This window comes from Hydractinia symbiolongicarpus, chromosome 12, assembly GCF_029227915.1.
Source record: "Hydractinia symbiolongicarpus strain clone_291-10 chromosome 12, HSymV2.1, whole genome shotgun sequence".
Lineage (NCBI taxonomy): Eukaryota > Metazoa > Cnidaria > Hydrozoa > Anthoathecata > Hydractiniidae > Hydractinia > Hydractinia symbiolongicarpus.
In genome coordinates, this window is record NC_079886.1 from 16,414,629 (window position 1) to 16,428,432 (window position 13,804).

The window sequence follows — 13,804 nt, forward strand, 5'->3', positions numbered from 1 at the left end:
ATTGAAGGACCTGAGGTTTACCTCACAAATGTTGGTAAGTGACTGCGTTTTTATCTACATGCAATTGGTGAACAAAAACTTAAGCTTCGTTCACACACCTACAGATAAGGAAAAATCGTTTAACAACAGAATTTTGTTATAACTGTGAACACTTTTATCTTTTACCATCGCTTTAAACTGAATATAAGAATGAAGTTAAATGAAGCTAAGCGATATTTTTTATATCATTAAAAAAGTGTTTTTGAGGAATAGAAAACGCAGTATAAATTTTCCTTCTAAGGAAACCTTAGCCTTTTGCCCTTAAAAATATTTTGAGTGATGACAAGACCAATCTTTCTCTCTAAACGATAACAAGAACTGCACGTAAGGTAAAGGTTTCTTTGCAAGGCTTCGTTTATCTTACACCGTGTCCATAACTTCATGGGTTGCTACTGCTCACTGTTTTAATATATCGTACCTGCGAACTAAGTTTAAAAGCTAATAGTTTTTTTCCCTATTTTGTTCAAACCTTCTTTTTATTTTTTTGTATGTTCGTAGACATCGTTAAAACAAATGAAACGACCTGTCCACCGCAATGTCCGCTACCTTGTCCGGATACTGGATGTCCAGAAAACTGTTGCGTCCCGATAGATCAACCGAATTATCAACTTTCTTCACAACAAGTATGTCCAGTCACATGCCCTACAGTAGCACCAACATTGCAACCAACACCTTGTCCAGTATGTACTAATCCACCATGCCCACCTTGCACAACGCTACCTCCTTGTCCTGTATGTACCACACCTCCTTGTCCGGCTTGTCCTACACCACCTGCTTGCCCCGGCTCCTGTTCAGTGCAATGCACACCAAACTGCCCGACGCAATGCTGCCAGACTCCTATGGCCGGTTGATATGGTAACAAGGAGATGTGGACCGCGTGGTGCGCCAATCTTCATAATATTTTATGGAATTATAGCTAGCAAAAATATTTGCAGTTAAAGAATTTGGGTGAAAACGTTTACCATTTTGTAGACGATTTGTTGTTTTGCTTTGCTTAAGAATCTTTATAATTTATTTGTATTTTTATATTGTACTAGTAAAAACTATGTAAAAAAACAGAGTATTATTTTTATTTATACGGAATGATTTTAAATAGCTTATTTTGTTTGATTATTAGCCAGTGCAATAATGTTCATATTCAGCGAAAAAAATTATGCATATAATATTATGCATGTATTTGTTGCAAGACTATGTAAATAATAGCTAAGGTGGTCATTAAATTCAAATGTTTCTTGCTTATTCAACCCTGGCGGGCGAAAGTGTTGTGGCCTGGTTTATCATGACTCCATCACTTCAAATGACAAGATCATTTGCCGAATAATTTATTGCAAAATTATAGTTCATTAGAGCGTATGATTTTAACGGTGATTTAGCACGCAGGTAAAATATTCAAACAAATATCAGCATTCTGCCATCATCGTAATTTTTTTTCTTATTGTGACCTGAAGAGGAAATTGTAATCTGGTGAAAAGAAAAAGCAAGATGAAGACACACCTTATCGTGCTAGTATGCCTAATTGGGTCTGTATTCTCAATCAATTTAGATGGCAAAAATGTCGAAGGTAGCATCAAGTACCCTGCCGACTTATCAGACGACTTACCTGCAGGTAGTTGCCTGATTGCCTGTATAGCTGACACTTCAAAGCAAGATGTCGCTGCTAAATGTTTGGCGCACGAGATATATCGCAATCCTTCAAAAGCTAATTTGAAATATTCAATCCCATTTCCAAATAAGGATATTCCACGAGGTGTTAGTATTGATATGGTGTTGAATGTTGGCCACTGTTCAAACTCGGGTGATTTTCAAGTCAAAAATGGTGACTATGTAACTCGCGAACTGAACACCATTGACGACAACGAAATGAAGAACCCCGAGGGCGATGTGGTGAAAGGACCAACGATAACATTGATAAAACATGGTAAGATCATGTTAGGTTATTTGTTTTGTTTTTTCTTGCATTTTAAACTTCTCATGGATTGATTACTTATCAAATATTTTTCTTTTTTTAGACGAATGCCCACCACCATGCCCACAACCTTGTCCCCCTACTGGGTGTCCCACCGACTGCTGCACTATGGGTGGCGTAATGGAAATATCTCAACCAACACCACCTCCATGTCCAACCCAATGCCCTATTTTACCACCCTGTCCAGTATGTACCACTCCACCTTGTCAGAATATAAATTGCATTCCTCAATGTCCACCTTCTTGCGCCAACCAGTGCGGACCCCTTTGTCCAACACAATGCTGTGGTATGAATGGAAAGAAATGAAATCGAGAATAGCATTTATGAAGAGGCTGCGAAATGGGTCGCCTTTTTCGACATTAATGACTTACACGAAAGCCTAATGAGCAGAAACGCAAGGAGGATACACGCGGAAAGCGATTCGTAGACTTTATTATCTTGTTACTGTTGTGAGATGATTGTATTTTCTGCAATTAAATAAATTATATACCAGAACGAATATGTCTTTATTGCACACCAGTGAATTGTAAAGTATATTGACAAGTGCTTATCGAAATTTGTCGAGAAAAATCAGTTTATAAGCCAAACAAAAAGCGTTCATTCTTTATATTGAAAGAAAGGTTGCTGCAATACACCATTTGCAATTATTTACAAAGTCCTCTAAACACGCCTCACAAAAAAATCACCTGTTTACTATCACTGGCTTTTGGAATTTTCAAGAACATAAGATCCTAAAAACATCGAAGCAGAGGGTTTTAGATTTTCTAATTGTTAGAAGGCACACGCGTGCGCTTTGCTATGACTTTTAATCAAAACATTTGGGTTGGTACCTATTGCTGCACGTGTATAGAATATCGGACTGCAATTTGCCTTTAAATTCTAAAACAGTATGCAAAAACCGCAAGAACATTTTTGTTTAATATTTCTTGATCAAAGTGATGCACTATAGGCAAGATTTTGACGAACTTTCCGAAAGACGTCGTCGAGAGAATTCGTAAAAAGTTTGTTATGTGTGTTAAACTCTCATCAAATCTTGCGTAAATATGTAAATGTAATTAACTTTGATTTGATCGTTTCAAGGTGAACTGAACTAGGTTTTGTAACCTTTGTACATTCTTTTTTGTATATGCAAGAGAATTGTTCTTTCCACTTCAATGATTTTACACCTGCTATAATTATTTGACAAATGGTGCATTAGAACATCATGCTCTTTAGGGCAATGATGCAATGAAACTTCCCTTTTATGCTCAAAGTGAAACGTGTAGTTAGTGAAGCAAGCGAAAGATTTCAATTCTAACCAATCACATCACACTTTGAAATCACTGTTAAAAAGAATTAAACTTTTTCCAAACAGTAACGTTAGATCAAAGCGAAGTTAACACGTCGAAGGTTCAGCAAAGAAGAGAGCTAACATGGCCAAATTGCACGCAACACTTTTCTTTTTTAGCTGTTTAATTGCATCGGCGTATATGCAAAGTAAGTTTTTTTTTTCAATGATTAGTTTCATTGCATCACTGCTTACGTTTGCGAAATTACTTTTTATGTCTAAGCCTTGATGATTCTTGAAAGCAAATTTTTTGATCCTGTATGGAGGTTAGCACCCGGCTTTAAGATGCTTCAATATTTCAATATTCCTATGTTTCGATATTTTGTGACTTGTCTCTTTGAGTGACATCATACGAATTATAAGGATGTATTTATTGTTTATCATTTGAATTTTTAATATCTATTTTGTATATTTATTTAGATTGTCCACCTATTTGTCCACAGCCTTGTCCACCCACTGGATGTCCACCGAACTGCTGCATCCAAGCTGGCACACAAACTACCCAGAGTGTCTCCCCACCAATTTGTCCCCCAACCTGTCCACCACGCCCATGTCCACCATGCCCTCTACCTCCTTGTCCATGTCCACCAATAACTCCACCACCTTGTCCATGTCCTCTTCCACCATGCCCACAATGTCCTTGCCCACCTCAATGTGCAACTACATGTGGCCCAACTTGTCCCACAACATGTTGTACTGGTCCCTTTAATGGCAAAAAGAAGTAAATACTGGTGAAAGTAGGGAAATGTACTACGCGGTTAAAGATATTTTGCTTCTTGTGGGAATATTTTGTAATATTCTCCTTTAAAACGTAGATTAAATAGAATGTACAATTTGCTGCATTTTTGTTAACAAAATCATCCAGAGTGTGATTGCTGAATTAAATTAACCGGAAACGGATGTATTTAAAATATTGTAATGTTTCTCTCTCTACGCGCATATTCATTGACCCGTGTAATAGCGGCTTCCCTGTTCAAAACAAATGCAACAGTTTTCCGTCACAGGAATATAAGATACTCTTTTTAATTTCGTTATAATTTTCCTTCTACTCCGCTTCTATATAATTATCCCCTAAATTTACACGACCAAATTTTTATGATAAACCAGCCGATAGCCGTGCATTTTTCTCTTGCGTTTGAAAGAGAAAAGTGTGAATACAATAACAGAGTCGTAGCTTCGTAGATTATGGGGTAAATATTTTGTCAATCATAGTAAATATGAGAGAGAATTGTGCAGGAAATGCGCTTTTACTTAATTTAGGTAGCAAAATCCTAAAATGGTGGTGCTTAGATAGTGCTCAATTGTTTTCTTACCGCCTGAAAAAACGGTGTTTGAAAAAACGGCCCTGAAAATTGCTTGCGGATGGCATTAGTGTAAATATTTAAACCGTTATCTGCTAGCAATCTCGTCACCAGGCATTCTAAGTAATGTAACATTCACCATAGAATGCTGCTGACTTATATTTTTGCAAGGGTTAGGTTATTATCGGTGTGCATAAATACTTTTTTGCTCAAATATGCATATTGAAGAAGAACTACTTTGTTCATCACTAACATACTGCCAAGCAGTAAGCGGGATTCGCTCCGCGGTCCCCAGAACTGGGAACCGCAGACGAACCCACTACACTACGTGCGGCAATATGTTAGCGATGAACTCAGATAGTTTATCCGGATGGTGTGTATACATATAGGTGAATATTTATCATAGCACACCTGTATTTCATTCTCAACAGAGAATGCTTCACCCCGATCAGATCTCTGATCATGACGGGCGAGTATAATGCGTGTAAGTCATATTGAAGAAGAACAACTTTGTTCATCACTAACATACTGTCAAGCAGTAAGCGGGATTCGATCCGTAGTCCCCAGAACTGGGAGCCGCTTGGTGATGAACAAAGTAGTTGAATACGGATGTGCCATGATAAATATTCACCTATATCAAATATGCATGTTCTGAACTTTATTTTTATACACTTTTTTCCACTCTTATATTGTTTGATTATTGACTAATAGGATCGAAAGCAAGCTTCACCAAATTAGTATTTTCTCCTACTTGGATATCTTCATTTACGGTGATCTATATTGCTTAATTTTTTCCTTGTATGCAAGGTACTTAATATTTATTACAAAATTCATTCAAAGATTAATTTTAAAAATACTCCTGCTTAGGTATTTCTTATACAGTGATGACGAAATGACATGGCGTTTACTATGATAAAGTTTGATTTTTACATCGCATTTCTAAAATTGTCACATCTAGGATTTTGTAAGAAAGTTTAAAAAAATAGTCATTTCTAACGTCAGCAATTCTGGAACCATTGTCCAATGCAAGAATGCATGAAATAAAGAATTTTTTTTTGCTTATTTATTTGTAATAAAAACAACATAGTTATAGCAACAGTTTAAGTAAAGTGTTTGGACTGTTTGACTTATATAAAAATGAAGTGGGAGCAAGGTATGGAGCAATTGCTTAAATGTGGAACACACGTTAAGACGTGGAGCGGCTGGCGGTGTGTAGAGTCACTATCTACGAACAAAATCCGCGATGACAATACATCATAAAGCATGTGTATAAAAAATGTTTTTAAAAAGTATTACAGCTTTATAGTTTTGTCTCTAAAATCAAGTTGAAAAATTTAATGAAGAATAAAACAATAAAAACGTTTACACAATTATTCTTCGTAAAAAACTACTATCCTATGATTTCAAAAACTGGCAGCAATAAATCCAAGGATAACTCCAAATATGGAAGTCACTACGCCAATCCAACCGATAATGTACGACCAACCGATAGAGCCACCCTGTGTGGACTCCACTTTCGAGACAAACACCACCAAAGCTATGACCATGCAACCAGCTTGAAGTTAAAAAGAAGTTAAATACTTTTAATACTTGGCCTAGCTAGTTCTTTTAGGTCAACTACAGTGTTTTTTTTATTATTGTTATTTATCACTCTATTATCCCGTATATACAACTACACTGTTAAAAAGCACATGCCTTATACATGGGTTTAGGCCAACTGAGCCTTTATTCTGGAGGTTTAACATATTTACCACCCCTCCCCCTCCCCTTCCCCTAAATTTAAAACACAAAAGTAATAACGCTCAATTTCCCTCGAAACATGTTGAAAAATAGGCGCATTTTCTGAAGTTTAAGTAACATATTTATAGGCCCATGGGCCTTTATACGGGAGGGTTTTTCAAATTAAAAGTCTTAATTCCGACAAAAATTAAGCCCATAGGCTTTTGTGCGGGTACAACCTCTTGACCAGACAGCCGCCTTACATATCAAACTAAATCAAGTCAAACGCTTAGCAGAAAAAAACGTTTCACACTTTTATATTCTTTAGTACCCACGACCTTCCGTACTGAAAATGAATGCTCTACTATCAGAAAGAGGATCCATTTTTAACTAACTAAAATAAATTAATCAAGGCATTACCTGCAGCCGCGAAAAATACGGAAGCGAAAATACTTTTCACTTTCTCAGTAAATAATCCCAACAAAGACATCACGATTGCACCAATACTAGCCATACAACTTAAAACTGCAAAGGCTCTGACAGACTTGAACCAACTTGGTATGATTTTTCGATTTTCACATTCATCATTTCGGCATGTCTTCCACAAACCAGCATTAGCTTTGAATGTAAAACCTCTGATACTTATCTCCACTTTTGTCCACACATTTCCTCCAACACATGCAGCGATAAAAACAAGGGACAATCCAGCTATGGCTATTAGTGCAACTTGCCCAACTTTCACCATCACGACACTAGTAAACAAAACACAATTGAAAAATACAGAACAAACTCGTCCCTACGGCATGTTGGCTTTTTTTCTGGTTCCGCCAAAATACAAAAAGCTTAAAGCTCCTAAGGGACAAGGGTAAGAGACCAACGTGGGCGTGACAAGGCCTTGTTTTATTAAACGATATGCAAAAATTGGATACACTCAATCATAGTGCCGTGTTTTTCCTGTGTGCGCAAAAATGGAGATAAATTTTTGGCTTAGTTTGTTTACATTTTTACCTCCATTTCTGCACGCGCATCGGACATTACGCAACCACTTAGATGCGTGCGCAAGTAAATATCGGGACTGTGATTATGTATTAAGCCTTACAGGGTAGAGTTCTCAATTACGTGAAATTTTATACTCACTTTACTCACTTTCTGCGTGGTTATTGTTTTATTATGTGCCACTCGGATACACGCTTTTTTTATAAGTGACGCTAAATTTAAGCTACGCTTCAATGTTGTTTTTGTTTGTTGATTATCTACTTTTGGAAAGACCAAATTCAAATGTTTGTCATTTAAGCTGGCGCGTCAATTGAAAATCAAATTTAAGTTTTAGTCACGTTGTCGTATATCACAATGATGGGTCATACTTTTATTTTAAGTTTTATACTTTCTTAAGGCTTTTATAGGTTTTTTAAACTTTTAACTTTTTGGGGGACTTACCTAAGTTTTAGAAATAGAAAAATCTCGGATTGCCCTCTTTTTGATTTTCTGCAGGGTGTCTTTCTTCTTTAATTTTTTGACCAAATTTGGCCTAAAACAGTAAATTTTTATCATGCCTTTTTTTTGTTTACTAGGCTAAATTTCATCAAAAACCGAAACGAGCCCTAGTCGGCAATTCAGATCATTGTTACAGATCCCGGAAGGCAGCTATAGTATTTGCTCAAAAAGACAGCGTTCCGTACAAAAGAGGCCATTATACTTGATAGTGAAAGAGTCAGTTTTAATGAAACACTCTCCTTTTGGGGCTGGATTTATTGATTTTCAGCGGAAATTTAACGGATTAAATGAAGCTAGGAGAGGATTTCTATTCTATACATTAGTAGAGGAACTTTAAAAACATCATGTCGTCAAAAAAGGATAAAACAGAAATTAACAAGATTTTTATCAGTGAATGAAGCTTATTAACAGAAAAGTAACAAATAACACGCTCGTTTCTAATGCTTTCTTAAGATTTTAGTTGTTAATCGAATTCGATTTGTCGAAATTATATTGAGCATTAAAATGAAAATCGAAACTTAACAGGTAACAAGGTGATGATACACGATCCAATTAATCGAATTCGATTTATCGACATTATGTTGAGCATTAATATAAATTGAACAGATTTTTGATAATTTCCTTTCGACAGAGTTGAACTCGCTGCTGTTACAGCTATTATTACAACAACTAAAAAATTAAGAAAACATTAGAAACGGAGTGTGTTATATGTTACGAAACAAGTTTCGGTCAGAGCGAGAAGATTATTTTAGTTTTCTTTTTTGATAAAAATATCGTTAAATTCTTTTTTATTTTTTGTTTTTGTTTTTAAACATCTTCTAGTAACGTTTATTCTTGACATAGAAACTCACATTTTTCTGAATGAACATTTGATGTACAAATTTTAAGCATTTTGATTGGCTAAAAACGTTTCGATTAATCGAAAAAGTTGAACCAGTCCGTGTTTTTAAAAATCGAATTCTACAAGTCTGAGCATGCCGCAAGCATACGATTTTTACATGATCACCGCCTTTAGAGTTTTCTTTGAGGACGGATGTGATACTATGAAGTGATAAATCTGTATCAACAAACAAAACATAAATGAACTTAGAACAACAAAAAGTCACGTAACCACGTGACCACAAATCTACTGAAATACGTGGTACGTGTTGTTCCTATGTACCAACTACTAACAAGTCCTGGGGACGAAGTGGGAACAACAGCACTTTGGTAGGTAATATACCACACTTCTTAAACGCAAAGTGCCCACTACAAATACAAAAAAGAATGTTCTTGGCAGGTGGCACAATTTAATAATCGTCAGTTTAATTTTCATCAAAAACATCAAAATTATTTGACTAGTTGAATAAAAAAAAGCGACAACCTTGTCCCCAGAACATGTTAAGTTTCTTGCACTGGGATGGATTCTGTCCCAATATGAAAAATAAACAAGTGCTGGGGACGAGGTTGGAAAAACAGTCATTTTTAAATGAAGGCTTCTAATGTTTATTTTAAAGCTAGGACATTTTTAGTCCCGTATTTATATTTGAGGTCATAGGTTATGAACATTTACCTCAAGTAATCTATTCTTCAACCTCGAACCCAGGACCAGTTTTCTCTTATTGTATATCTGACAGCGAGACCTCAAACCTGTCAATCAGCGCTGCGACCATAAACACGCTAACTATTTATAATGTCCAAAATGTTTCACAGTTAAGTTGCCAACAAATCCAAATGCTTCTATAATTTAAAATTGTCACAAGCTTGAAAAAAAAGTGATCCTAAATGAACTAAGGGACCTTCACTTGTTTAACTGCTCCATTTTTGCCACCATGGAAAAAGAGGCAAGAATAGCCCTGGGTGTTCCGTTGTCATGACGTGACTACTCTTAAATGTTAACATGAATTTTCAAAAATAGTAATAAAAAAATAAATATTTTGTTAGCTGCTTCTGTTTTTTATCAAAATTTCTTTGCAAGCTTTCTAAACAACGAAACTCGCTGTTGCAACATAGTTATAAGTTCGCCTTTATTTATAAAGTACATAACCATTGAGAGTTTCCTATCAAGATTGTCAACAAAGTGCGGTTATGGGCTGATATATGGAAGATCAGCAGATTTATGGGAGTGTTTTACAAACTCTTAATTTTTTCTGCGTGTCAGGCTACAGGGCGATTTTTGATTGCTTTATTCAGTCATTTAAATTTCCTCTTCATACTGTTCCAGGTACCAATCTGGAACATTGAATCTAGTTTTCTAATCTATAGTTTTTCTAATGTTCTCTCGAAATATTAAAAATAATTAGGCATTGCTCACCCTTGTTACAAGGGTGTTACCTCGCAGACTATCTTTGTCTAATAGACGGAAAATTAGGTATTGTAACATAGATTTAACTGGAGCATTAGAAATAAAATACACATTTTTTTAATAAACTCCTGGGTTATTTTTTCAAAGAATAATAAGAAGGACAGTGAAAAAAAAAAACGAAAATAAATTTTGTTTACTAGAATAAGGGTTCATCAATACTTGGGAAAATAATACTTTAAATGCTTAGCTTTACCTTCACTATCCCTTCTCCTTCAAGTGCACGTTACACATGTTCTAAAGTTTTAAAGTTTGTAGCTACTTTATATATTGGTGTAATGTCTGAAATGCATTTTATTAAAGGGTTGTTTGGATATAACTTCAAAGAATAAAAACATCATCCAACGTGCACAATATGACAGACACATTTCCCAAGCAGGGCTCAGACCGAAGTTTTACTGATTGGCGAAAATAAAATGACGCTGTTGTTCAACACAACCTTTAAAGATACTAACTGTTATTGTTCATGGTCAACAATTTTAATTTTGTAGCATTATTACACTGTATATTTTGTGTTATACATCCACGCTTTTTATAAGCAAAACAGCTTCAAATGCTTGATTTTTGCTTATCTGTTGCTCATTGAACATTCATTTTTTAGAACAAGAAAAGTTTCCGAAAGTAATGATTTTGTTTTCGTTGTCGTTGCTTATAAAAAAGCTTGTATGTGATATTATTTTATTGTTATTAAACTGGTTATTTATATAAATGATATAAATATAAATTTTCTATTAAATTCTTCATCATCGTTTTCTTAACCCTTTTTTTGTTTTGGTTTGTCACATCTCCATCAGAATTAAAATTACTAAAATCCTAATACGCATAGGCGAAAATAATTTGAAGCAGGCCTGCCTCGGCAGTATAAAGTTTAAAAGAGACTAAATAAAGACGTCTTCAAGTCGTTTTGGTACGTACGGAAACGTCTCTTAAACGTCTTTAAAACGTCTTTAACACGTCGCAAAAAGACGTCTTTTTACGTTTCTCAAAGACGCCTTTAGTAGTTACGCTTTTAGACGGGTCAGAGACGTCTTAGAGGCGTCTCATCTAGTCTTTAAAAGACGTTTTAAAGACATGTTTAAGACGTCTCGTGTTTAATGGGAAAAACAATGTTATATACCGTCCAAATGTCAGCTTATGAAATAACGTTTAAAAAGAAGAGATCTTAATATTTCCCTATTTTTAAAAGTAAACATGGCTATGAAAACGAAAAGCTCAGCACTTTAACAAAGGAGCATAGGGTCTTCGCTGAAATTACTTCATACGAGCCTCCGCGATAAATTGGAATTCCTGATATAATGGAAATAATATTATTTCCAATATTTTTAAATATTAGGTTAAAAAGGTTTGCTAAATTTCAATTTTTAACATATCATTTTCAGCAGGTCTCAGTAGTTTTGTATAAAAACAAAGTATTTTTTCATACCCTTAAATTTACTTCCTTCTTCGCCCAACACTATATCTCATTTGAAATCAATTATTTATTAACTTAAAATAAGACTGTGTGGAGGAGTGCTGTATATACTGGGTGTGTAAATATACATCGTTCCATTTCTTTTCTCTTCATCATTTCTTTTATTTTTTGTCAAAATACAGGGCTGATCCTCATTTCAAGAAAAATTAGATTTATAAAGTCTGATACGTGTCCATATGTTGAATTGATGCGGATTTCAAGAAGTCTTTGTAGGCTCAAATAAAACTTTCAAGCCGGGTTAACACTCCCATGCAGTTGAACATTTTGGACATATTTTGGTCGAAGTGTAATATTTGCAAAAAATGCAGCATTCTCGGTTTAATCTTAAAACATTGATCCCAATGTATTAGTTTTCCTAACCTCGACTACAGGCCTTTTTCTTCTTCTTTGATATCGACACGTCGGGAAGAAAAAAAGAAGGTTCTCCACACTTCTAAAAAAGCAAACTCGTCCCCGGGGCTCTTTTCCTCTTATACTATCGGTGAGAAGAAATATATATTTTCTGGCCTGATGGGATTGTCACAGAGAGAAAAAAGCTCTTGGTGCGAGGTTGGCTTAAAAATATTATTTGGAGACAAAGAGGTTTATTCTACTTACTCTCTGGACTTGTTTGTTTTGTGCTCTTAAAAAGATAATGGTACCATATCGTTAAATAATGGCGACAAAAGAAATTTTATTGTAAAATTATTATAGTCACCTGCAATTTTTATTGACTAAATTTTACAAACTTAAACTGCCTTTACACCTTAAGTAAATTTATCTGGATTTATGAGTCAAATAAACATGGATTGGGTAAAGACTAGATTTTGCAAAATTAGACGGATTCAGCATTAAAAAAGATAAAAGTGAAAATGAAATGTTTCCAAAAAAGTTTCTCCGGGATCGTTTAATTGTTTAAATATGCGCTTTATACAGCTCTTGACGAAAACATAGCAAATTGTAAGCAATATCGATCCCAGTACTTCTTGTCTCTTTTCAGTACCGGGACAACGAGTCCCGATGTCAAAAGGAGAAAGAGAGTCCTTGGGGTCGAGGTTGCAGATTATCCTGTCCATAATACAAATCAAGTAAAACAAGAAGCCCTGGGGGCTCTAAGAATTTCCGCGCGCTACCAAAATATTTAATGAAAACCTGCTAATTCGTTGTGTTGTTGTGCCAAACATTCGAAGGGGTTTGGTGCATGAACCTCTGAAGATAAAGCACACCAGTAACATATCTTACAACAAACGCAAACAAAACGAAACGTGTCATTAAACTCACATTTTAAAAGAAATTGCTAACAAAAAATACAGCCCATCATTCATGGTTGAAAGTCTTGCGATTGAAACGTTTATGGTCTTAAACGGCATTAGTGGACAAAAATCAAAATTTTGATGTGACCAACATTTTCAGCATACTTTTTTTATTAACTGTGTCAATTGTTGTCGAAAATAAAGCAGTTTTAATTTTTGGATAAATTTTGGCCTAAAATGACATTTCAGGTGGCAAAAAATCAAAATTTTGATGCCACCATCATGTTCAGCATACTTTTTTATTAACTGTGCCAAATTTTGTCGAAAATAAAGTAGTTTAAATTTTTGGACCAATTTTGGCCTAAAATGACATTTCAGGTGGCAAAAAATCAAAATTTTGATGCCACCATCATGTTCAGCATACTTTTTTATTAACTGTGCCAAATTTTGTCGAAAATAAAGTAGTTTAAATTTTTGGACCAATTTTGGCCTAAAATGACATTTCAGGTGGCAAAAAATCAAAATTTTGATGTCACCATCATGTTCAGCATACTTTTTTTGTTAACTGTGCCAAATATTGTGGAAAATAAAGTAGTTTTAATTTTTGGACCAATTTTGGCCTAAAATGACATTTAAGGTGGCCATTTGAACCAATTTTGGCCTAAAATGACATTTAGGTAACAAAAAATCAAACTTTTGTACCATAATCATTTTCAGCATACTTTTTTTGTTAACTTTGCCAATTTTGTTGAAAATGAAGTAGTTTTAATTTTTGGACCAATTTTGGCCTAAAATGTCATTTAAGGTGGAAAAAAACCAAAATTTTGATGTCACCATCAAGTTCAGCATACTTTATTTGTTAACTGTGCCAAATTTTGTTGAAAATAAAGTAGTTCTAATTTTTGGACCAATTT

At 34.9% G+C, this 13,804-nt stretch overlaps 2 protein-coding genes across 2 annotated transcripts; one reads left to right on the top strand and one right to left on the bottom strand.

Moving 5' to 3' along the window:
- The first annotated feature begins 3,127 nt into the window (after positions 1 to 3,127).
- On the top strand, positions 3,128 to 4,185 carry LOC130621425 (late cornified envelope-like proline-rich protein 1). The gene is made up of 2 exons (XM_057436710.1): positions 3,128 to 3,481; positions 3,753 to 4,185. Exons 1-2 carry the CDS (start codon positions 3,418 to 3,420, stop codon positions 4,055 to 4,057), a joined length of 369 nt encoding a protein of 122 aa, XP_057292693.1. The 5' UTR covers positions 3,128 to 3,417; the 3' UTR covers positions 4,058 to 4,185.
- A 1,710-nt stretch (positions 4,186 to 5,895) lies between these two features.
- LOC130622597 (lens fiber membrane intrinsic protein-like) lies at positions 5,896 to 12,078 on the bottom strand. The gene is made up of 3 exons (XM_057438071.1): positions 11,611 to 12,078; positions 6,773 to 7,104; positions 5,896 to 6,188 (listed from the first exon to the last, which is right to left on the bottom strand). Exons 2-3 carry the CDS (start codon positions 7,095 to 7,097, stop codon positions 6,037 to 6,039), a joined length of 477 nt encoding a protein of 158 aa, XP_057294054.1. The 5' UTR covers positions 7,098 to 7,104; positions 11,611 to 12,078; the 3' UTR covers positions 5,896 to 6,036.
- Positions 12,079 to 13,804: the final 1,726 nt, after the last annotated feature.